The 26,465-nt window shown below is 38.5% G+C and overlaps 1 protein-coding gene and 1 long non-coding RNA gene across 12 annotated transcripts in view; one reads left to right on the top strand and one right to left on the bottom strand.

Annotated features, from left to right (window-relative positions):
• Positions 1-26,465, top strand: part of HECW2 (HECT, C2 and WW domain containing E3 ubiquitin protein ligase 2) — a 507,687-nt gene that overhangs the window by 458,975 nt on the left and 22,247 nt on the right. For all 11 annotated transcript variants that reach the window (XM_072612728.1, XM_072612727.1, XM_072612726.1 and 8 more), the window contains 7 exons: positions 1,827-1,947; positions 5,562-5,675; positions 19,096-19,248; positions 21,760-21,858; positions 23,653-23,782; positions 24,785-24,931; positions 25,880-25,994. In XM_072612728.1, coding sequence (XP_072468829.1) covers positions 1,827-1,947; positions 5,562-5,675; positions 19,096-19,248; positions 21,760-21,858; positions 23,653-23,782; positions 24,785-24,931; positions 25,880-25,994 — 879 coding nt within the window. The remainder of the gene's footprint in view (positions 1-1,826; positions 1,948-5,561; positions 5,676-19,095; positions 19,249-21,759; positions 21,859-23,652; positions 23,783-24,784; positions 24,932-25,879; positions 25,995-26,465) is intronic.
• On the bottom strand, positions 5,500-25,891 carry LOC140506033 (uncharacterized). The gene is made up of 4 exons (XR_011967741.1): positions 25,789-25,891; positions 11,294-11,376; positions 9,990-10,075; positions 5,500-7,988 (listed from the first exon to the last, which is right to left on the bottom strand). It is a non-coding gene; the product is annotated as an uncharacterized lncRNA (long non-coding RNA).

Here is a 26,465-nt window from a genome sequence, read left to right as displayed (position 1 = left end):
TTGGTTCTTTCTGGCTCCAGTCCCCTCTGTCAGCTGTGTCACTTCAGTGCCCCTTGTGCTACCTAGCTGCCCCTGTTCCGTTTTTTGAACAGCTCTAATTATTTGAGAATTATTTCTTATATCAAGACAAATTTGCCACTTTATAGCTTTCTCCCCATTTCTGCCTTTGGGGGCTAAGCAAGTGTGAGCTCCCTTCATCTTCTTGAAGAATATCCTCCAGGCTAATTATCCATAGTCCATTCAACCACTCCGCATATAGCACAATCTCAAGCTCCAACCTTGTCCTATCTGCCCCCTTTAGGATACCGTGTAGCTTATTCATCTCCATGCCTATCATGGTGCCTGACAAAGAGTAGCCACTGAAGAAATGCTTGTCAGTTAATTGATCAATAGCCTTCCTAAAATGTGGTTCCCAGAACCAAATATGATACCCCAGGTACTCTTCAGGGCAGAGGGCAGCAGGCTTATCTATCCCTTCCCTAGTCCTGGTCTTATTTGTTCTCTGATGTTTTCACATTTATTAGCTGTGCTTCTCTGCCTACAGTGTTAGCTTTTTGAAGGGCAATACTGTCTCATACTTTAGCACATTTCATGCTACCCAGCAGAGTGCTGGTCACCCAGTAAGCACTGGGTAATTGATTCATTCATTCAATATGTATTTGTTGTTGAATTATTAGTAGAGGCAGTAGATAAGAAAGCTGGACCTGAAGTCAAGAAAATCTGAGTTCAGATATGGCCTTATATACTAGCTATATAGCCTTGGGCAAGTCACTTGCCTGCTCTCTGCCTCAGTTTCCTCAACTGTAAAATAGAGATCTCCCAGGGTTGTTGTATCAAATGAGATAATATTTGTAAAGTGCTTAGCACAGTACCTGGCACAGAGTAGGTACCTAGTAAATATGTTTCCTTCCTTCCTACTGTCTATTTGAAAGGGACATTTCTTTTGTGTTTCATGCATTTTGTGGAAATACCCATGTTTTTTTCAAAACTCTAGGTCTGACATCCACATTCCCTCTCAGTTTTGTGCCCCAGCTTGTCAGTCATCCTTGTGACACTGAACAAGCTTCTCATGAAAAGTAAGTAAGTAGGGCCTCTTATACTGTTCACTAGCAATGCTTACATACTGTTGAATGACATTTAACACTCTGTGCTGTTTCCCCACCCAGAAGTAGTGTCCTTGGCAGTAATGTCAGTTCCTGATTTTATGTCAGGATTAAGTTTTACTGTATAAAATGTTTTGCTTTCTCTTACATAATTATGTGTCTGAATTCACTTTTAGTAATGGGGCATGTCTGACAGAAGTTGATTTTATGGGGGAGTTCAGGGAGAATTATGAAAAGAAAATCCATTATTCTTGGCCTGTTGTCTCACATTCTTTCATACTGTAACTCCCTGTCAAGTTACCATTATATCCTCCCAGCACCAAGCTGAGAGATTCCACACATTGAACAGTGGCCCACTGGAGCTGAGTTACTTGTCTGACTCATGTTGGTTTGGGATAAAGAAAAGAACGTATTTCATTAACACATTCTTACTGTTTTGTCTATTAAAATTTGGAGTTGATAATTATTGACTAACATTGCCATAATGGCGTATTTTGAAAAGAAGGTATCCCTTGAGAGCTCTGTTAAGTTTAATTATGCCTTCAACTTTAAAAGAGATTAAAAGGACCTGTTAAATATGCTATTGGCTTTACTTTATAATTTTGTTCTTAAAACCATAGCAGTCCTTTTTTTAAATGATGACTTCTGGGAAGAGTTTTCACTGTGCTGGTTACCTAAGGCTGTACCATACCGATTCATCCTCTTTGTGTCCTTTACTCTTAGGTACACAGCGTGCCAATGCTCGAGCTCCCGCCCCTTACAAACGAGATTTTGAAGCCAAACTACGGAACTTCTACAGGAAGTTAGAAACTAAAGGATATGGACAAGGGCCAGGGAAGTTAAAGTAAGTAACAGTCATCTGTGGAACTAGATTTGTAGATAATCAAAGAATGATCTATGTTTAGGAAATCACTAAATTGATTCTGAATGAACATGACCAGGCTTTGCCTTAGTTTTTTGCTGGTGTCCTGCCATTGTTCAATGAGATCTTTATATAATCAACGTAATTCTGAGGATGTGTCATTCAATCTTAAGCTTTTTTGTTTGTTTCATTGCTTTAAAAATAGCACCATTCACTGTGTGGCAAGAAAAAAATTACAATTGGGGAGAGAACTGTATTTTTTCTCCCCTTAAAATTGCATCTTTTCTCAATAGCTCATACAATGTATGCTCTAGATGCCTTTCAACATGTCATGAATTAAATTTTACTATTACCCAAGTTCATCCATAAGCATTAATAACTTTCATCTTCATTTCTTCCCACACAATAAAAAATAATAATAGCTCACATTTGTAGAGAACCTTACAATTTACAAAGAAATCTTTAAATATCCTAAGTGATTAAGGAACGTTATTGCTCCCTATCCACATGCAACTTCCTTCATATTTGGAACTACCAGCACAATCATATGGTTGTGCCAAGAATGAGTTTTCCCTCTCTCTATTTTGGGGGTGTGGGTAGGGACCAATTATCATTACATCATTTGAGAGTGCCAAAGAAATGGATTTTTCTTGCTGATTATATTGGAAACTTTCAGTCGTCCAAGTGAACCAATGATATAAGAAGTAGCTTCTGGTTGGAATTCAAGGATAGATTTCTGGACCACAGTCCCATTTGAAGACCTTTTAGCCCTAGATGTAAGTCTCATTTCTCCACAATACCAAACTCTCTCCCAGCTGCTTACAAGGTAGCAAGAGATACGCCATAATTTTAATAAAATTCATAATTCTCACATCTATATAGCACTTTACAAAGCATTTTCACATCTATAATTTCATTTGATCCTTACCAAAAGCCTCTAAGAATAAGGAGGGCATATATTATTATCCCTATTTTATGGATGAGGTTCAGAGTGCTAATTAACTTTCCCAGGGTAACACATCTTAGTCAGTGGCAGAACCAGGACATAGATCCAGGTGATTCTGATTCCAAATTCAACACTCTCTCCAGTATAACCATCCTGCCTCAGGAATTGTACAAAGCAGCAATAGATATTTTTCATCCTTTGACTGATGCCATGGACCTTCTTTTGCAATGAATTCTCAGAGTAGAGGAAAGCTAAAAAACATCCTTCTTATTTCTCCTCTCCTATTACCAGATGACCAAGCCATTAGTCAGCATCAAGCAGGCCAGGACATTGTTACACCCAACTGAAACCAAGGACATTCAGGCCAAGAAATGCATCTAACTACAGATGCCTCATAGCTACCAGGGAGTTGGTGAAAGGACAGAAGAAAAGCTTTGGGAGATGCCCCCATCTCCATACCTCATCCAGAAGTAAAAACTCCATTGTTTATGTGGGAGAATCAGAAAAGATTGCTGGTGGTGGGCAGAGAGCAGAGCAGTAGGGTGTATGAGGAGTAGGATTTTCATTGGAGGGGTTCGCAAAACAAAAGCAAATCTTACCATCTATCATGCACATGGGAAGCATCATGATACAGTAGAAAGAACACTGAAATTATAGTCAGAAGACCTATATTTGAATCATGGTTCTGCTGCTGTCTACCTGTGTGAACTTGGGAAACCCCAGCAGTTTTTGAACCTTTTTCCTCCTCTGTGAAAAGAGAGAGAATTGGATCAGGTGACTTCAAAGGCCTGTTTTAGTTCTGTCTAAAATAATTTCATTATTATCTAACTTGATATTGATTGATAACTCAACAAAATCCTAGTTTTTATGTGCCCCCAAATTAATTCTGGGGTCATGTTGGTTCACAATTCCTACAGATAACTCTGCTGTTACTGAACATAGACACTCCAGCTTCTGGGGGAGTTCCCATTCTTGCGTCACTCTCAGTGGTCTCTCTGTAATCCCTTTTGGGGACCTCTTCAAAGGAGAGAAAAGGGAAAATTACTTCAGGCAGCCGTATTGACCTTGGCAGTCGTTGACTGTGCCAGAGGGCACTTCTAGGGCCACCCATGAGGGCTCTTTAGAAAGAATGTCTAGCAAAGCTTCTTCTAGTTGACCCTTAACAGATGGCTGAATGGAATGCAGTTGAATGGAATGAATGCAAAGAAGCTCAGCACTGCATCAGTAGGAAAAAGATGGTGAGAATGTCATCTTGACCCACTCTATGCTTCAGGTACTGAGGTTTATAAGATCATAGCCACAGCACTGGAAGGGACTTTGGAGGCTATCCAGTCCAATCCCCTCATTTTACAGATGAGGAAACCAAAGTTCAGGAAAGTCTTGTGCAAGGGCACACAAGGAGTAAGTGTCAGAGGAAGGATTTGAACTCTAGTCCTCTGACTCCAGAGTCAGTGTTCTTTTCATAACATCATCATGATCAAAATTAATGTTTGTATAGGACTTTAAACTGCAGAATGTCCTTATATACATTATTTCATTTGAGTCTTACAACAACCCTATGAGGTAGGTGCTAGCTGTGGGTCCCACTATCCCAGGTTAGCATTGAGGAAACTCAGGTTAAGTGACTTTCCCAGGGCCACACAGTTAGTAAGAGCAAGACATGGTCTTCCTGTCTCCAGGCTCAACGTCCTCTCTCGCACAGCACAGCTCACCATTATCTCCTCTTTGACATCTTTATAGTCTTCCAAGTCTTGTCATTTGCTTTAAGAGCAACCTAAAATGTCTTTAGCAATAACTCTGATTGTGGCTCCAGCAGGTGGTCACTTCACTTCTGTCTGCCTCAGTTTCCTCAGTTGGAAGATGAGAATAATAGTAACCTCTAAATCTTAGGGTTGCTGGGAGGATCCAATTAAATTATAGTTGGGAAGCACTTAGTCCAGTGCCTGGCATACAGCAGTTACTTTATCAATGTTGGCTGTTGTTATTATCATGAGGCTCATAATTCAAGACTTTTAAATACAACTCAGCAGTGCCTTCCTCTTAGTGAATGCCACGTTATGGATGTTTGAATTTAGAACAGAATTTAAGAATCATGGTAAACCTCTTTGGGAAGGATATCTTCTCTCCTTGTTGTCTAAGTTAGGTCCTCAGGCACTTAGTAACTAGATGCCTTGCCTAAGTACAGTGAGACCTGCAACATTACCTAATGGGGTTGTAATTCCTTTATTAAACAAAAGTTTTATGTGCTTTATTTGGTAAGCATTTCATTCTTGGGGGAAAAACATCATTTCACTGTGCACAATGGACTCTCTGGGGTTATTATTCCAGATCACAGGCAGGCTGCTCTGTCTACCAACTTGTATTCTCACATTTACTTTAAAAAAAATTACACAACATACTCATGTTAGAGATGACTGGGGATTTTTATTTTTTATTTTTATTTTTTGCAAATAGGCTGTGGTGCTTTTAATTATCAAGTTAACCTAAAAAAAAGAATATAGTTTTATATGCAGAGACATAATACATATAGATGGTATATGTTTTATATATTTTACATACATATGTAAATACATATTATACATGCTTGTGTGTGTCTCTCTCTAGGATTAGTAATGGAAATCATTTGTATTTTTAAAATAATTATATACAGGTTAATCATCAGAAGAGACCATTTGTTGGAAGATGCTTTTAATCAGATTATGGGATATTCCAGAAAAGACTTGCAGAGGAATAAGCTCTATGTCACCTTTGTTGGAGAGGAAGGGTGAGTAGAACAGAGAAGTGGTCTGAAGAGCACAAGTTGCCTGTTATGCAGCTGTGCCCGGATGTTTCACCACCATGTTGTGGTTGCCTGAAACAGGAAAGCATTCTGGCAGGAAATACCATTCATGTAAGCTTCAGCCTTTAAACTCAATTCCTTCTTTTCTTTTTCTTTTTTTCTTTTTCTTTATTCCTTATTTTCTTTCTCTTTCTTCCTTCCTTCCTTTCTTTTATTTTTCTTTCTTTTCTTCTTCCTTTCTTTTTCTTTTTTCTGTCTATATCTATTTTTCCCTTCCATCCTTTCTTTTCTTCTTTCTTTTCCTTTTTCCTTTCCTCTTTCTTTTTTCTCTATTTCTCTTTCTCCTCTTTCTCTTTTGATTTCTCTCTCTTTCATTTTCCCTCTTTTTCTTCTCTTTCTTTTTCTTGGCTTCCTAAGGTATTTAAAAATTATTTGACATTGAAATATATTGAAAAAATTGAAATGATTATGAATATTCAGCTGAAGACAATCTCTGAGGGATTTTTGGCTCCCCTTTTTTCGGAGGGGTAAGGTAGGACTTAGGAGAGGGAGGAGTTTATATTTGATTGTCCTTCTTCTTTAATTACGTGCAGAGGTGTGTTGGGTAAAAACCATTACACTATTTTAGACAAAGCCAATTTTGCCTTTACTGTTTGAAATCCTATTAACCCTACTAAGACATCCTTGTGAGCAATGTTTCTTGGGCCCCCTCCCTAATTAGCTCCACCTCCAGCTTCTCTGTTTCCTTGGGAAAGGAAGGAAGCCATGCAAAATACCCACCTGACAAATATATCAAACCTTTATGACTCTTCAGTGAGTAAGCACCTACAGATAAGGGTTAGGCAATAAAGGTATCCTAGACTCCCACACAGTTGAAGACTCATGGAGCGAGACAGACACAACAGTTGTGAAGTTCTCTTTCATTTCCCAGTGCTGTTCTTTCCCAGTCTCCCCAGTCCCATCCTGCACTTGACTTTTCAAGGGTGAGGATGACCTTAGATAACCCAGGCTCCCCACTATGGGAGCCTTTGAATTGAAGGTATGTTGAAAAATCTCAGCATCTTCTATCAGCCCATGTCCATTTGCATGGTTTTGAAGCCTCTCAGTCAGCCAAGTTTAGGAATGTCTGTCTGCTCAGCTCTTCAGGTGCTGGATGGGTCATGGTACAATAAAGTTTCTTCACCTTCAGTTGTATTTTAGGGTAATGTTTTATGTGGATTTTTTTTCTTGCCCTTGAATCTCCTTTGTCATTCCAGTTAATGACTGATTCTTGCTGTTTTTGTAGGCTCACCCTTCTGCAGTTAGACTGAATGCAGCTTTTACAAGGCAGCCAACAATGTAGACATGTGAAAGTATTAGCATGGAGGCCAAATGGTTTGAGTCTCATGGCTTTAATGACTAGAATTGCCTCGTGTTTATTAAGGTAGCTGGGAGACACAGGTGTGCCAATGAAAAATGAAGAAATATATTTTGCTTTAACACAGCTATGCATAGGATGTGAAGTATGCTCTGCCCAACCAGTGAGGAGAGAATGAATTCCCTCACCTGACACCCCAGTTTCCTTCCTACTCAACTTCATTTACCATGGAGCATTATTGCGCCATAATGAGTTTAAAGCATGAAGCTATGGCTTGAAGAATCTTAGCCAGCCATAAGTGAGAGAAAGCATGGAACAGTGGAAAGGAGAATTGGATTTGAAGTTAAAAACCCTGAGTTTGAATCCTCCCCCAGACATTTACTAGCTGTGCAACCCTAGGCAGGTCACTTTATTCTTATGGACCTCAGTTTCCTTATTTGTATAATGTGGGTGGTAGATGTGATGACTTCTAAAGTCTCTTCCAACTCTAAATCTAGGATCTTATGTTCCATCATACCCCAGCCTTGGTTATTGTAATGCTTGATTATCCCAAACCAGCTTGCCTGTAAATTGAACACATTGCCGCCATCTCCACCAGCAATACCAGAGTGAATGAGTTTGGCACCCTTTTCTTTGATAAACATACATAATCTCTGCTCTCCCAATTCCCAGTGCCTGTCTTTTCCTACGAGTACAGCTACAGTTGATCCACAGGAAACACAAGAAGCAGGAGAGTTTGCTGAGTCTTTGACTATCCCAACCACAGTCGGCTGTTCCCAGGGCCTACTTTGGCCTATCCACTAGCAGTACAAACTTCTATGAACAAGACCATCTGATTTCATGACCTCACCCCTAAGCAGCTGCATATGGAAGCAGATCCTGTTGACATCACTCTGGTGTTATGCTGGAGTCTCTTTCTTAGATGCATGCTTAATCTAGGTCTTAAAGAGAAGTAGAATTGAGGAACAAATAAATTTTGAAAAAGCAACAGGTTGCTATTCCTAGGAAGCAAAATAGGAACAACTTAAAATTAAGCATGTATTTCTGTTTCCCCAAATACATTAAATAAATAGTAAAAGATCATTAGTCTTTCACTCTGGTTTACACTGGGAATCCACATTAATTTAATTATTTTTTAATGAAGTAAAAAAAGCAAATCTGAAATATATACCATTTATTATCCTTAGCTGTACTGTGACCCTTTAGAAATGATTCTTTTTAATGCTTTGAAAGCTTTAAATATGTGCATCATTTTGTCCCATAGGTAGCTATAATGATAAAAAGTTTGAAATTCTGGCAGATCCAGTTTGTGATAAAAATTTAACAGAATTTTATAAAAGAATCAGGAATAGTTTTCCACAGCCAGTTTTTATGTGAGGTGTCCCAAAAGTCTTAGTGCCATTTTAGACTTAAAAACAAGATTCAATCCCTCCACAGTCTAGTTGCTCTTTACCACTCCCTCCATTGACACAGAACAACAGTGACTCCTCTATGCCTTCTCATCCTCTTTGATTCTCATCCAAGACTTTCTATAGATTTTTCTTTATGCCAGAGGGGCATCAATGTACCACAGAGGCTGATTCTTTTGACACATGTGACATCTTGTACCATATGGCATCACTAACAGAATATGGGCTAATGCCCATAATATGACAGACTTTTGTGGCAGCAAGCTGCTTAGAATCAATCCTTCAAAATGCACATTTCTCAAATGCACATCACAAGCTAATCTTATCATCCTTGTTATTCTGCTCTGCAGTCAGCACTTTGTCTGCAAGCATCCTGATCTATGTTATCTGCGTGTGTAAGTATGTATGTACATGCATGCCATATGAATTTGCTGATGGGTAAACTCAATACACTGTCCATCCAGCTGCTTCGTATAATTTATACCAGAGGAGTCCAACGTGAAGTGACAACCCTCACCCCCAGTGTAGCTCAAACCAAATTAAAATGTAATTGGGAAAAGTTTGACAAAAATAAATAAAATTACAATACAACATTGATAATGTTAATTTGTGGTTTTCCAACTCAATTTGGAAGCCAGGGAGCTATTTCTATTTGAGTTTGACATCACTCATCCAGGCAATATAGATTTTTTCATCCACTTTAGTTTGGTTTTTGTTTTTCAAATAAAGATCCCTGAAAATATTAATCATGTCACTGAGGCATGCCTGGAGTATTACTTGGCTTGTGTGAATGAAGCATTTGGAAAACAAGTTATTCTATTTGGGCTTTATAGGAGATGTCTTCCATTACCTTGATTAACACCTTAGAGCACTGAAGTAATAAACAAACATTTATTAAAGACCTTGCTGCTCTAGACACTGTGTGTGTGTGTGTCTTTGTGTGTGTGTGTGTGTGTGTGTGTGTGTGTGTGTGTGATTGGCCTTTGTTCTTGAAAAGGACCAAAATAACATCACTGTGTTAGATTCAAATTAATAGTGAGAAAACTGTGACTGATCAGATCAATACGAGCTCAGAATGCTCTGCCACAGTTCAGGGACAAATAGTCCATATGAACATTTGGGGTGGATTCTCTAAATTTACACATCTGGCATTTCTTTTGAGCTACTTTGATTCTGCTTTGCTCATAAAGTGCAGCACCTTCTCTGATGAAGGCATGCCATGCTGAACAATCCTTTGCCGGTGTCTCCCACATCATACAATCGATTCCCAAGTTCTTAGTAGAGACCTTGAAAGTGTGCCACCATCAGAGCAATTGCTCTGAGTGAGTTCTATGTAAAATAGTCTTTTAGGCAGATGATGTGAAGCTGAAAAGCAGCAAAGTATGAATCGATTCTCTGCTGCTTGTGCTAATTTTGGCCTAACAACACCAAGAAAACGCATGTGCTCCATCAGTCAGCACCACACCATCCATATGTGGAACCATTGCTTATGCAAATGGAGAAGTTTTGAATTCTATAGATAAATTCACTTACCTTGGCTCCAGATACTGTCTACTTCGGAGGTGGGGTGCAGCAGGACTATAATAGTAGACCATGACTGCTTTAAAGGTCTTTTGATTCTACAGGGAAAATACAGCATAGTCAGATAAGTAAAATCTAAAACTTCAATAAGTAACTTTAGATAAGATAAGGAAATTCAGGATATATACAAATTAAATACAGAGTTACTGGGGAGAGGGCACTAAAAGCTGCAGCAATCCCTTAAAGGTGGCACTAATTTAGCTGAGCCTTGAAGGGAGTTAGGAGACGGAACACCCAAAACCAAAGGGAAAGACCATCGTAGGTGTCCAGAACAGACTTCGCAAAGGCATGGAGGTGAGAGATGGATTATCAATCGTAGGGAACAATAATATAGCGAGGGTAGTTTGACTTTGGGTGTTTGAGAGTGTAATAGGCTAAAGTTAGATCAGATCCTGAAGGGTTTAAATGGAGAACAGAGGAGTTTTGATTGCCAATAAAGTTTCTGGAGCAGCAATCAGGGAGTAACATGGTCAGACCTATTTGGGAATATCTCTTTGGCAGCTGTGGGAAGGATGGATTAGATAGGGGAGAAGCTGAATGAAGGAAAGCTTATTAGGAGGCTATTGCAATGTGTAGTTGAAAAGTAGGGCGGTTGCTAAGTGTGGTAAATATATCTCTTTGTTATATATACCTCACTCAATGTTAATACCAATCAATCCACAAGCACTAATTAAGTGCCTTCTTCTGGTTGCATTCGCCATAGGACATTTTTACATATATGTGGGAAACACCTTGTTTGAGAAAAGCATTTTAATCTTTATATTATTTGAATCTCTTGAAAAACTGAATGACTGTGAAGATCTGTCCTACTTGTAAAAGTCATATACAAAAGTCTACTTGCTATTTCTTCAAGTTTTCATTAAGGAAACCTATGGAATAAACCATTCTCATAAAGAACCTTTAGAGATGAAAAAGTAGAGAGCATTGGATTAGAGTCCTATGACTAGAGTTCAAATCTCAGCATTTCTGCTTATTGTGTGACCTTATTCAAGTCACTGAACATGTCCATGACTCATTGTCCTCATGGGTAACATGACTGGGTTGGATAAGATGATTTCTAGGATCCTTCCCAGTTCTAGATCCATGATCTTATGAGCTTGTGATGGTTGGTGATTGCTGATGGCTTCTCCGTTGCTTCACTTTCCCTACCTCCACCCCCCAAGCAGAAGTTCCTTTTGTGATCATTTTCATTCTTTGGAATCTTCCCCTCTTTGAGATGTCTTAAAAATCATGCCAATGTGCCTTTAAATTATTACCTCCTGGATATATTTCTTCTGTGTGTATGTCTTTGTCCAGCTGTTTTTCCCAACTTTACCTTAAGTATTTTTGCCACTTGGCTCTGGAATGATAAAAAGGACATGCAAATTTAAAGTAGACCTCACTTCATAGAAGTCCCAAAATTATAGGTTCATTGGTCTATAAGGCAATTATATTTTCTCTAGTTTTTGTATCCTTGCCTTTTATCTGCCTCCTCATCCCCCCCTCCCCAATTGAGTTTAATATTGTTAAATTTTAGTTAAAATATTGTTGTTCAGTTGTTTCAGTCATGTCTAACTCTTCGTCACCCCATTTGGGGTTTTCTTGGCAACGATACTGGAGTGGTTTGCCATTTGCTCCAGCCCATTTTATAGATGAGGAAACTGAGGCAAACAGGGTTAAGTGACTTGCCTAGGGTTATATAGCTAGTAAATGTCTGAAGCCAGATTCAAACTCAGGTCTTCCTGATGCCAGGCCTGGAGCTCTAGCCATTGAACTACCTAGCTAACCCTTAGTTAAAATCAGAATTCAACTCACTTATCTGTTGGAAACATTCCTTACAGATTATTACTGATATCACTTGCCCTGATTGATGAACAAATTTGAGCTATGGTATACATAAATGATATAGTGAAGATAGAGGACTGACCATGGAGTCAGGAAGACCTGAGTTGAAATTCCACCTTGGACACTGGTTGTATCATTGTGTGCAAGTTATGTAAACTTTCTGTGCCTCAGTTTCCTCATTTTAAAATAAGGGGTACAGACTTGATGACCTCTAACTGCTACTCCAAGTACAACTACCGTGGCAATGACTAGATTGCCAATAGCACCTATATAACATGTTTAGATTTGCAAAGTGCTTTTCAAATATTATATCCTCAAAACAACCCTGGGAGGTGAGTGCTATTATTATCCCTATTTTGTCCCAACTCTAGAGCTATGCTCCTATGAACCTGTAGGGTCTGTATTTCTAGTAAGCCAGAGAGTATAGAAAGAAAAGATATTTTAAAAATGGTTTTTAGCCAACTTGGGTATGAATTAGAAAGTTTGCTGAGAGAGAGAGAAGCTGATCTTTGTCATCAGTGTAAGGGATACTGTAGTTCATTCTCATGATAGACTGGAATTAAAGGAGGATTGAGGCAAGATAAATGATTGGAAAATGTAATCTCCCCTTTGCAGGGTAGCTCTGGGAGGTATTTTAGTTGAGATCATGTGAATTCCCAGAGTATCACACAGATGCATTTGTTAAAAAGAAATCACAAAAATGCTTCCAGAACCAGCAAGAATTTTTCAGTTGTCAGTGTCACCACTGATGCAGATGACTGTGCTCTAGTGGAGAGAGATGCTAGATTTGCATTTGCTCCTTACCTCTAGAGTGGTTTTGGGGCTTGAACTTGAAGTCCAGAAGACCTGAGTTCCAATCAGACACTAGCTGTGTGGTCCTGGGCAAGTCACATTACACTTCTCTCTCTCTCTCTCTCTCTCTCTCTCTCTCTCTCTCTCTCTCTCTCTCTCTCTCTCTCTCTCTCTCTCCCCCTTTCTCTCTCTCTCTCTCTCTCTCTCTCTCTCTCTCTCTCTCTCTCTCTCTCTCTCTCTCCCTCTCCCTCTCCCTCTCCCTCTCCCTCTCCCCTTATCTGTAAAATGAGTGGGTGGGATTGGATGATCTCTAAGGCCATTTGCAGTTCTATAATATGTAACAACCTAGTTAGCTGAACAATTTTTTAACCCTGTTGCCTGGTTTCTTACAAAAGGAAAAGTAGTCATCTGACTTGGTCATAGTTGGAAGTTTTGTTCATGCCACTAAAATACCCATTCAACTTAACAGGTTGGCTGTCTTTGCCAGGGAGCAAAGGGAAAGTGGAATTATGCAGTGGCTTGTAACTAAGTCATCTTGACAGAACATGGTGGGAAAATGTGCATTATGCTTGCCTTCTCTCAGGCTCCCACAATCATACCAGCGATCGCTTTGTGCTCATAAATAGTGAAGTGCCACATGTTATTCCAACTTATTATTTTCTTTGGAACTAAAGGTCACATATTATGCCCTAGAGAGTCAAGGAAAGGTGGCTTTTTGTGTGAAAAGGCAGAGAAGGTGGCTTGTGTTCTTCTGCTGCACCCTGGATGAGCCCTTACCTTCTGAGAACCCCAAAGCCACAAAGGTATAATAGTCTGGAAAAGAAGCATCTCTTTTCGCCTCCCCCTTTTCCCTATTATGGCCAACCCTGTAAAAAGGTGCCTTTCTTTAAGATGAAGAATGAGTTCATTATTACTCATGTGTAATCAAATGATGTCAGTCACTCAGCTTGCAAAGCTATGTTTCAAACAGGGAGAGGATGTGTGAAAATAATGTTAGTTTGGGGGTTTCAGAGCACTCAGACTCCAGGCCACATTTTATTCTGTGCTGCTTCCCACAAGATGAGTAAAACAGCATGCCTAAAGAGGAAGAGAAACTGGAACTTCTTTGTAACATTTACAAATGAAATGTAATCCTTCATGTTGAATGCAGATTGCCTCTGGTAATTCTGAATTAGTATTTCTAGTTTTTATCGATACTAATAGCTCATACATACATTGGCACCGTACAGTTTACAAAATCCCATCATCAGAACAACCCTGAGAAATGCTAGTGTTAAATGTTATTTGCCCCAATTTAGAGACGAGAAAGCTGAGCCTCATAAAGGCTGGCAAAGTCATGTGTAGTAAGTCAAGGCTCCAACCCCAAGAGTTGGGAAGACCTGAGTTTGAATCTAATTTTGGACACTTAGTAGCTATGTGACCCTGGTGGGCAAGTCATTTAACTTGCCTCAGTTTCCTCATCTATAAAATGGAGGTAAAATAGCACCTACCCCCCTGGAGTTGTTATGAGGATAAAATAAGTGAATAAGTTGCAATGCTAATCTGAAAATATTGAATAAATCACAGCTACTATTATATCATTGCTGCATATTCTATATTAGTCATTTCTTATTATTATTCATAATAATAATAGTAGGAGGCAATGTGGCCTCATGAAGAAGGCACTAGACTTGGAGCTTTCCTTAGTTTCTAAGTTTTCCTCAAACCTGGGTTCAAATCCTGCCTTGGACACTTGCTACCTGATCATCCTGGCCAAATCACCTCTTATTCTGGACTTCAGTGACCTCAGGAAGTGGACACAGTGGCCTCTAAGTTCCCTTCTTGTCATATATCTATCAGCTCTTCAATCAGCTATCACTTCATGCTAATAGCTGATATTTATATCACACTGTAAAGTTTATGAAATGCTTCACATACATTATAAAATTTAATCTTCACAACATCCCTCAGTTTCCTCATCTGTAAAGTAAGAAGGTAAACCAAGATGTCTCCCGGTACTTAGCACAGTGTTAGCATGTAGTAAGTGATTAATAAATGCTTGTGGGCTTAATTTGGCTCTATGGTCCCTTACCATTCTAGGTCTCTGATCTAAGATCTTATCTGTGAGCATAACTTTCCAAAGAAATAGGCATTGCAGATACTGTTATGCCCATTTTCTAAGTAAGGAAACTAAGACTCAGAGAGGTTTAGTGAGTAGCCTGGGGTCACAAAGAGATAATATCATGTTGGAGAGGAGGTGGGAAAATTGGGACACTGATGCACTGTTGGTGGAGTCGCAAACTGATCTAACCATTCTGGAAAGCAGTTTGGAACTATGCCCAAATGGCAACCAAACTGTGCATACCCTTTGATCCAGCAATATTTCTACTAGGTTTGAATCCCAAAGAGATCATAAAAGGGGAAAAGGACCTACACATGCAAAAATTTTTATCGCATCCCTTTTCATGGTGGCAAAATTTTGGAAATTGAGGGGATGCCCATCATTTGGGGAATGACTGAACAAGCTGTGGTATATAAATGTAATGGAATACTATTGTGCTATAAGAAATGATGAACAGGTAGATTTCAGAAAATCCTGGAAAGACTTGTATGAACTCATGCAAAGTTAAATGAGCAGAACCAGTAAAACATTGTATGAAATATCAACAACATTGTGTGATGATCAGTTATGAATGTCTTAGGTCTTCTGAGACACACGATGATCCAAGACAAGTACAAAAGATGCATGAAGGAAAATGCTATCTATATCCAGATAAAGAGTTGATGGACTCTGGATACAGATTGAAGCATAATTTCTTCACTTATTTTTTATTCTTTCTCATGTTTTTCCTTTTGACCTGTTTCTTCTTTCACAACTATGACTAATATGATAATATTTTTACATGATAGCACATGTATAAACTATATCAAACTGCCTACTTTCAGAATAGGGGAGGAAAGGGAGAAAAATATGAAACTCAAAATCTGGTAAAAATAAATGCTAAAAATTTTCTTCACATACAACTAGGGGAAAAAATAAAATACTATCAAACCAAAAAAAAAAAATAAGAGAGGAAGAGATTGTATCAGAGGCAAGATTCAAATCTCTCTTCTGACTGAGGGATCTGTCCTTGTTCCATTGTCCTGCATAGCCCATCCTAAGCAAAAGGCTATGAAATCCCACTGTAATCCTCTTGGTTTTAAACCAACGAATGACAGACTTCTTATTGTTTTCTTCAACATTTACCTTGGCTAAAGTATCTACCCACCAGATTCCTAAATATTTCAAATCCTGATGAGAAAAGATAAATGTTTCTGTGTTCTCAGCTCCGATTTGGTATAATTGGGACTAGACCCTTGTTAGCAAGGAAGCTTGCTAACGTGATGCCACAGTAACCTTCTAGGCCTTCTTAGATAATTCAGTAATTAATAGCTTGCTTTCATAACTGTGACAGGCTGACATCAACAGCAGTGTGTCTCCAAAATGATGTACAGGACAGCTGAAGAACTATCTTTCTATCTTAAAGCCAACATCCAGGAAATGATTTTCAGGGGTTGGTTTTTGTTGTTGTTGTTACATCATATCCTGTCCATTTGTCACATGGATGTTCCATTTTCGGTGATTCTTAATTGAAAAAAAAAATGCATCATCTCATTCCAGAGCCCCCACAGCTTGTGTGGTATGTCAAATAGCATAGTACTACAGTGATGTTAAGCAAATGCCTGAATAACACTTCCCAGAACTTAAACCACACGGCTACCATAGGACATCTGCATTTGGATACTGAAATGCTCTTTGTTGCAGCTGTTGTGTGGCTACATGCCTGCTGTAACGAGCTTCTGAATTTCTGTGCCAAGGCTTTAGCCGTGGAACCAACCCGACTGGCAAAACAGGAATGCAACAAATGATCCGTCTGATATGAGTCATATTAACTCTTTATATAAAGGATGCTGTTGAGAGATGATAGAAATAGCCTCGATGGTGTGCTGCTCTGACATGTTTTGTTCAGTTAAATATGCTGGAGTAGGCAACTTGCTCTTCAAACGGCTCTCAAGTTTTGTGTAGATTTAGGATATGAAACACAACTAAGCACAACTTGCTTACAAGCTAAGTGTTGACCTCAGTGTAAATCTGGGACTAATTCCAGAATTCAAGAATGGATAGATGAAAACTTGCCCCATGAAGAAGGATGGTTCATCTTGGTTGAACTGGTGATGATTAGGTTGGTTCTTTCTGGGAAAAAAAAATCTGTTCTTTTTTATTTTGCCCCATCTGAGAGTATTAATCTTATTTAAGCTCTGAACTCAGTAAAGAAGCATTCTCTGTCTGAGAATGATGATGTTTTCAACATTTTAAAGGGTTTATTTGAATGTTACAAAGCACTAGGCTTTTAAGGCATATTCCAGTTATGAGACTTCTGCAAAATATTGTTTGTTTTCTTTTCTGGTAGGCAGTGATGAGTAGCCCAAACACCTCATAATACTGAGCTTGTATAGTCCCTCGAGGCAAACTGCAGTCCCACTCATCCTTCGCTGATTTGTTCAGCCAGCCTTTTTTGAGCACCTACCTACTTACTTTGCATAATACTCTAATAAAAATGCAAATGATGTTCATTTTTTTCTTCAGAAATAACAAAAACTTCTCCCACAGAGTGAAGATGCTACCAGAATAAAGTCCAAGAGCAATAAGCTTCTGATGTGACAGTTAAATTTTAAGCAGGAAATAAATGGCTTCGCTTTACGTGTTAGCTCCTGTGGTGCAAAGACAATAATGCATCAATTTTTGTAGCATTGATTCATTTGCTTCATGTTCAACTCTCTTTGTTCTATATGTGATATCTCAAGATCCTTGAAAGCAGGGATTATGTCTGCTGAATTCAACTTAGTATAGCCTCCAAAGCAACACCACATACAGAGGACTTAATCAAGAAAATGCATTAGATATATGAGTAGATAGGATTGTCCTTTTTTGTTCTTCTTATCTGATAATTTTCAGAATCCTGTTTCGTTCTCTTGAAATAATCTAACCCAAGAAATGGAAATGTATAATAAATAAAATTAATGAAGTGGATGACATTCTTCTGTTCAGTCTCCTATCTTGCATCTTCCCCTTTCCTGGTTGTGCCATAGTGAATTCCTAAATGAGGCCTCTGACTACTTTTTTAAGTGGTGCCATAGCTTACTTCTTGAATGGCATTAATATACCTCAATTCTTATTTTTCTCTTTCAGCTCTACAGCTTCAGCCACAGCAAACTCTGGTTGTTTTCATTCAGACCATTATGATCTCTTCACTTTCCCCTTTGAATTCATCAGTGTCACCCTAAACCTACCAAAATCTGCTTCTCTTAAAATTCACTGTGATGCTGTAGATGTGTTCATGCAATGTATGGATCAAGTTCAAGATCTTCATCCTCCACTTTAAAAAGACTTATTAGGCAACAGCCAAGGACTTCCTCATCTTCCTTGTCTCTTTCTAATCCCCAGTCTGTCTCTTACCTTGTCTCCTCTAATTTACTTTAGACCTTGATTGCTTGAATCCAAACTTTCCAGTTCTGCTTTTTGATCATCTTCTCAGGGTATCCTTCTCCTCTGAAGTTTCCAGTTGGCCATTTTTCAAGCCCTCTCTCTCTTCCTTCAGTCAAGAAGGCAATCGCTACATGGCAGAAGAAGCACTTCATTCTGTAATGGCTGCGAAGTTTTTTAAATCTAGCATGGTGTAGTAGAAATAACACTGGTGTTGGAATTGGGAGACCTGAATTTAAGCTCTGAGTCTGTGGTCCTAGAATCATAAGTGTTTCAGGGTGCCCTTCCTGAATAATTGGAGAAAGACTGAAAATCTCCTCCCACTCCCAGCTTTCCTAAACAAATAACTTCTATGACCTTCTCTTCCCCCATTTCTCACAATTCTGCATCATGCACTTTATTAACTTCAATTCTTCACATACTCTAATAAATCTATGACTTCATTAATGGGAGTGCTCCTTCCGTACAAATGGATCACAATCCTTGCATACCATCCCATCCTGGGAGGTGCCATCAGTCCTCCATAGAAGGTCCTCCCCCAGTATGCTAGGAAATCCTTTTCTAATTCTCTTAATTTCTTGGGGCACCAGGGTATCCATTGTCTTTAATGCTCATTCCCCACCTGGACAGTGCCATTTTCCAGCTATACATCTTCTTGAATAATATATTTTATTATTAAGGAGCTTCTGCAAATAATGAAATCACCAGCATGGAGTTTCTCCTGTGTATTTAATATTTCCTTATGTTTTCTACATTTTTTTACCTCTATCTGCACCATTGTTTTGAGTTCAGAATTTGAAGCACAACTGTTTCGTCAATCTTCTGTAGGTCTTGATAAAGTGACTTAACTCTCTTTGTGATGATGAACTATGTAAAATACACTTGCTACATATAGCATTGGGTGGAATAAAACCACTAATTTTTTGTTTGTTTTTATAGGCTGGATTACAGCGGACCTTCTAGAGAGTTTTTCTTCCTGGTATCCAGAGAACTCTTTAACCCGTATTATGGCTTATTTGAATATTCAGCTAATGATACATACACAGTACAAATAAGTCCCATGTCTGCTTTTGTAGACAATCACCATGAATGGTAAGATGATGGGGTCTGGGAAATTGTGCTTTCCTCTCTTTTTTCTCTAACACTAGTTTATGCTCTGATTGTTTTCAAATATAGATATTTACTTTAATTCTTGACTAAAACCACAATTTTGCTTAGAAATCTCATTTGATTCTTTAAAATTGCTTTTAAATATATAGACAGTCTCCAACATGTTGAATTATTATTTTTTTCAGAAGCTGATTTTTAAGTAGTGCTTGGAACACAGTGCTTGGAACACAGAACACATCATCTCTGAAAAACCATGTTATAAATTATGACAAGCTTCTCAGGCTAGTCCACAAAAGCTTATTAAAGTCATTACCTAGTCAACATAGTACAAAAGTTGAAAGCAGTTGAAAGCTAACTCAGATAGAGTTAGCCTAGGAGTCAAGAAGACCTAGATTCAAGGCCTTTTTCTGACACCTACTGACTGTGACCCTGGACAAGCCACGTATTGTCTCTCTTTTTCCTGGTAATTCCCTAAGAGTGTATGCTGCAGAGTAGGTGCTGGTCAGCATTAGCAAGGGATATTTCTCACCAGAAGTTCATCACGCTGATGAGATTACAGGCCTGGTTAAAAAGAAAAAGAAGGAATACAAATGCTAAAAATTGAGTTCTTCTGTGCTTTAGAAACCTTAAGAAGGGCAGGAAAAATCTGAGGAAATTTGCCGTGGGCAGAATCTGTAGGGTAGCGTCTGGTGAAGTCTCTGGCAGCCAAGGGCTTAGAGCTAGTCCAGCATCTGCAACTGTGGTTGTCAATAATGAATAAACTGTTATTAAGTGCCTACTGTATCAGACACTATGTTAAGCCCTGAGATACAAAAAGAAACAAAAGACAGTCCTTGCCCTCAAGGAGTTTACTTGCTTATTTTGGTCAGCCAAAGCAAGGATGAAGCAAGCAGAGACATTAGGGATTCTTCATCTCTCTAAGTAAGATACAGGGGGAGAAAGGACTCTAGGCACAGAGGGGAGGGTCCAGAGCTGGTGAGAGGGCACCAGCAAAAGGCATTAATTATGGAAAAGAATTTCAGTAGAAATGATTAGTCATTGCTCATTGTAAATCCACACTTTCCAAATTGATACTACTGATTTTTCATAAAATCTTTTTTAAAAAAAAGATGAAATTGTTTTATGAACATTTCAAGTTAAACTTATTTTTTAATTTATATTATTTCATTTCAGGCTATTTTTTCCAAATCCCTTTACTCATGTTCATTAAAATTTTCGAAGCACCTATTTTTTACAATGTCTTTTTTTTACACTGGGTACAAGTGAGTAAAACATGATTTAGTCATGTACTGAGATCATTCATGTCCTTCTTTTGCCAGCATCTTGAGGAAAAATCTAATTATGACTTAGAGGTTAATGTGTCTGACTTTCACCCTAAATTCATTTTAGCTGCCCTTTGCAGTGCAATCACTGGTATCTAAGTGACATTTGGTAGGAGGAATCCAACTTTGGTGGAAGAAACAGTAAGGGACAAACTGTAGCTCTTAGTACGTCTCATATCTGCTGTTGCTCAAGAGACTCACTTAGAGAAGCTATCCGATTCAACCACCAGAAACATCATTCTCTCAAAATAAAGAGAACTGTAGTGGCATACATTTCAGTCATCTAGGTGCATAATGTCAGTTATTTTCAAGAAAATTTCCAAAATGAATCAGAGTAAATTGTGCCTTGAGATGTTTAGAAGGTGGTGCATTATCTGTGGGAAACCCCAAAAACTTCCAGAGGCAGAGACTTTCATTGCCCTGAAGGTTGAGAGAATAACCACTACAGTTAGGGAGGAGAGAGAGAGAGGAAAAAGGGGAAGTTCTCCAAAGTAAGCTATTTAGTTGTATACCAGAGTGACAGAAAATGAGTTGGTACTAGGTAGATACAAGGAAAATGCCACTAGCATTAGTCCAAACAAACTGGAAGTGAAATCAGTACTACTTTCCCTATCCTCTGCAGCCAGTATGCATTGGTTAATACCTTAAGTGGTAACCCTCAGGGATTTCTCACAAATGCCAATGAGCAGCTCATATTGGTGAAAGTTAGTGCATACAGAATGCTATTTATACTACAAAATCTTTGGCTGTTAGTAATAGGTTACAGTTATATAGCACTTGCTAAGAGCCAGACACTGTGCTAAGCACTTTAAAATCATTATCTCATTTGGTCCTCATAACAACCCTGGGAAGTAGGTGCTATTATCATCCCCATTTTATAGATGAGGAAACTGAGGCACACAGACTCATTCAGGGTCACACAGCTAGTAAGTGTCTGAGGCTGAATTTGAACTCAGGTCCACCTGACTCCAGGCCTAGCACTCCATCTACTGAACCACCTACGTGCTCGAATACAGAGATAACTGAGCCAAACAAATTTGACTCAGAATTTAAGATGTGAATTTTTAGCCTACTGTAGGCCTACTTAGCCTAGACCTCCTTGTGACCATGGAGAACCATTTAATAATTCACTAACCCAGGTCATGTGATGTTTCCTATTTTCCTTATTCAGGTTCAGGTTTAGTGGTCGAATCCTTGGCCTTGCCCTGATACACCAGTATTTGTTAGATGCTTTCTTCACACGACCATTTTATAAGGCCCTTCTCAGAATGTGAGTAAAATTATTTTTATTGTTCTTTTAATCAGCATGGAAAAAATACAGTATTTCCCTTTAACTGAAATGGAAAATTCCTGTTGTCAAAGTCAGTGTTTCCTTATCCTCTAACAATCTTCATTGTGATGTTGTTTTTATAGCTGTACAAATTTTCTGAAACTAAATAAGTTTTGAAGTTTTGTTTATTTGTCCAGCCATATTCTCTTTTTTTCCCTCTTTATTTCTGGATTGCTCACAAAATCTTAGGTTTGCTATCTTCTGAACCATTTTATCTTTCTCATACTTAGTAACACATGTTTCTTCCAAACAATTGGACTTCAAATACAGCTTTGGAATGCTTATGGCATTAATTCAGATTATTAATAGAATAGTTGTGGGTTAGTCTTTATGACTCACAGAGTCTTCTTCCCTTTGAGATGGATTTTATATTTCACATTGATGCAAACTTTAAATTACCCTTGGCTCACTTCTCATCTTCCATGGCCCTTTCTATGTCTTTGGGATACCCTACTTGCTCAAAGCCATCCCTCTGTGAAAGGAAAATTTAGATTTATGGAGGGAGGTACAAATAAAATTTCCATGGGAATTTTCAGTACTATTATAAAAATGAAAGACTACAGCTAGCAATCTTTCATTGGAGCAAACAGCTGGTTCTGGCCTATAATAAGCAGTACATTGCAAGGCCAAGCACAGGTAGGCAGTTGTTTGTTCTGTCTGTGGGACAAGTAGAAACAAAGTAAGGAGATCTTAGCAGAAATGCTTCTGCTGCCCATACTCCTCTCCACCTTTGACCATCAGCTCTATCCCTGCACCAACCAACTTCTTTGTCTTCTTTAAAGTGAATTCCTGACATTCAGAAAGAAAATTTGGAATCAACAAAAAAAGAAGGGACCACTGGAGAAATGTTCCAGTACCCAGTAGGAAAATATAGCCTTGAAAGATAATTGATTGTTTGAATGGAAGACAGTATTTTTTCCTTTCCTTCTAGCTTCTTTTATGAAGATGGGCTGACATTCCCAGAAACTGTATGAAACATTGCTTGCATATTATTCCTCTCAAACATCCTCGGTCTCCCATCTTGGTTCCTGAAGACCACTCACTTAGTACTTCTACAATCTAGACTCACTAGTTCCCTTCAGGGCTTGACCCAGGGTTCACTTCCTACATCACGCCTTTTCTGATCTCTACAATGGCTGGTTCCTCTCCCTGCCCCACAACTGCATAAGTTGCCCTTGACCCTTCACCTCATGGGATGTAAACTGCTTGAAGGTGGGGGCTTTCATTTTTGTCTTTTTTTTAATGTCCCTAAGGGCCTGCCTAGCGCATTGTAGGTGCTTAATAAATGCTGTTTGATTGATTGATTTTTATTCTGGCTTCCTATCTGCCCTCATGGTTTTGTTGCTGTTGGTCTACTTTCCACATTCCAAACTCATTGCCCTCTAGCTGTATATGGTCCAGCTCTTCTTCTCTCTATACAATGAGAAATCATTGTTGGCAGGCTGTGTGGCATGGTGGCAGTAGCCCTGGATGGGACATTAGGGGACCTGGATTTTAGTTGAGACATCCAGAACATAAGAGCATTGAAATGGACAATCTCAACAACCCTGACTATCTCTAAGCTCTATGACTTTTACAAAGTTTCTTTATTTTTTTTTTCACTAGCTCAGTTTTAGACTCTAAATAACAGAAATCTAGGAACTACGATTGCTTAGTTCATCTTTTTCCTAATGTCTGTCAGTGTCTACTAATGACAATTTTTAAAAATCTTCATCTTTCTCTTTGATACATTAGTCTGTGTGATTTGAGTGATCTAGAATACCTTGATGAGGAGTTTCACCAGAGCCTGCAGTGGATGAAAGACAATGACATACATGACATTCTAGACCTCACCTTTACTGTAAATGAAGAAGTTTTTGGACAGGTATGTGCGTGCTAAAGCATTGTGGTCAAATTCTTTATTTGCTTTGTTAGAATTTATTGCTAGGTGATCAACTATGTCAGTGGACAAACATCAGCCATGGGTATTCGTGGTTTAGTATGACAATTCCTAAATTGGGTGAGTGTGTCCATTGACTCAGTAAAGGTACTTCCTCATTGCAGTCTGTCTCTCGTAACTACAATGCCATCCCAGAGGGAGAGGAACTAAATGACTACATATTACATGTGCTGTTGTGTAATCCGTATTGTTTTCAAAAATGCGATATCCACTATGAGCTACTTTTTATGTCTCTAATACACTTCTAAAACCTTTGTTTTCATAGAACCCACATACTAAATACGTATTGGTGCACAGTTATTATTCAGACAGGAAAATGCAGTTGTAAAATGAATAGAATGAATATTTTGATGCTGATGTGCAAAATAGAATTAGTGACATTGGTCTACATTGTTCCTGCAGCATTAGTGTGGGAGGGGCATCTTTCATTAATATACCTTGAGGTTAGCTTTTTGTTATTTTTCCAGAATTCATGCTATCTTTTAAACGTTGGTCCTCATCTGAATGTAAATCCTATACTCTCAAAGTTAAATCCTCATTTAAACATTAGATACCAATACATAATAAATGCTAAACTATATTGAGATTTATGAAAAGTCCTAATCAGCTATTCAGATGGCAAATAACCAAAGCCTCAAAGAAATGCAGCCTAATTTATGAGAATTAGAATTAAGTACTGATACTCTGAAACTCCTTGATATCAGATAATCAGTCACATGAGGTTTACTAAGTGCTCACTATGTGCATAGCATTTGATGAGGGTCTTGTAGATAAGGTATGGAAGACACAGTTCTTATACTACAGAGATACACGCAATTATACAGTGTTTTCATGCTCTTGGTAATGGTCTCTTTTGTGACTAAACTGTAATACTTTGACTCCATTAAAAATATTTATGTAAATACATATATATGTATTTGTTCCAAGATCACTGAACGAGAATTAAAGCCAGGGGGTGCCAATATCCCGGTCACAGAGAAGAACAAGAAAGAATACATCGAGAGAATGGTGAAGTGGAGGATTGAGAGGGGTGTTGTCCAACAAACAGAGAGCTTAGTACGGGGTTTTTATGAGGTAAAGAAATTGGGTCTTTGTAGTACATGCTTTGAATTTTGGTTTTTGCAGATGTCAAAATCCATATATGGGTATCCACAGGTGTCAAAATCCATATTTTGTGTCTACAGATGTCACATGTTATCTCTACCTGCATATTCTTTTTTACATAAAGCATTCATAACTCAAATTAATTTATGGTGATTACTCTTTGTTTATATGATAATTTTTCTGAGAAAACGAAGTGGGTTGGGTGGATTGTTGAATTCATGGAATTCTCTGGTTCAAGAGGTCTTTGAGTTAAATGTTTTGACTAGAATTTAAATAGGATTTGATGATTTAATGACCACTAATATCATTTTAAGTCATGCATGCTAAGATATGGGTAATCAAATCTCATGCTTGAGGGTGTGAAATGATCACACATAATGGTCAGAATAGTTATATGTTCCATGAGGCTTTTTTCCTTGGAAGCCACTAAGATCCTTTTCAGAGCAGAAAGGTAGATTGGACCAATCATTATTTGACGATGCCGAGAGGAAATACTTTGATTTAACTAGAAATCCCTAATACTCCTGTACACATACATGGAAACATGGTCTCATAGATGTGAGTATCCACTTTAGCAGAACAGTCAGTCAGTCAGTAAGCATTTATTAAAGACTTACTTTGTGCCACTTAACACTAGGGATACAGAGAAAGATGATGTTATTATTCCTGCGTTGTAGACACCAATGCTGCAATTAAAATTATACCTTATAATAGCTTACATTTATATACAAAACTTGCACATAAATTAATCTATAAGTGTATAAAAATAAAAAATAAATGCTTGTTGATTGAGTTATCATAGAAAGGGTATATTTAGCACCACTTACTAAATTCCTTCTCCCAATGCTATTTTTCTCTGACAAGACATTCACAGAAGGGATTTCTTTGACTCATTCCCTTGAACTCTTCCTTTCACAGGTGGTGGATGCTAGGCTGGTGTCTGTTTTTGATGCAAGGGAACTGGAACTGGTCATTGCTGGAACTGCTGAAATAGACCTAAGTGACTGGAGAAACAACACAGAATACAGAGGAGGTGAAACTGGCTGAGTTTGAAGCCTTTAACCAAAGGAAGGGGTAGGGGTTGGCACTTTGGTCTGAATTCTGTGCCAAGAAGAACATCTGGTTTCTACTCAAAGACCTTGAGCAAGTCATGTTGCCATCTTACCCTAGTTTCCTCATCTACAAACAAGGGAAATGCCATTTACATACCACCCAAGCATGTCATCACAATTAATTGTTAGTGATTATGTGAACACTAAGTAATTGCTTCGAAGCAGGGGATCACTAGCTGACTGCCTCCAGCCCATCCCTTCCTCCACTTCTGTGGAACTTTAAGGGCCACACCTTGGCTTCCAGACCAAGAAGTCTTGATTCACTGAGCCACTTACTCCTTGACTCAAAGTGTGTTAAGCTAGCTTCCTTGCTCTTCACTTGTGAAGGGAAACTCCCTGTATAGAAGCACCTTCTACCCAATGCAATCAGAGTTTTAGAGAGTTGTCTGGAA

Source organism: Notamacropus eugenii, chromosome 5, assembly GCF_028372415.1.
Source record: "Notamacropus eugenii isolate mMacEug1 chromosome 5, mMacEug1.pri_v2, whole genome shotgun sequence".
Classification (NCBI taxonomy): domain Eukaryota; kingdom Metazoa; phylum Chordata; class Mammalia; order Diprotodontia; family Macropodidae; genus Notamacropus; species Notamacropus eugenii.
Note: the sequence above shows the minus strand (reverse complement) of the source record. Positions and strands in the feature narration are given on the sequence as shown.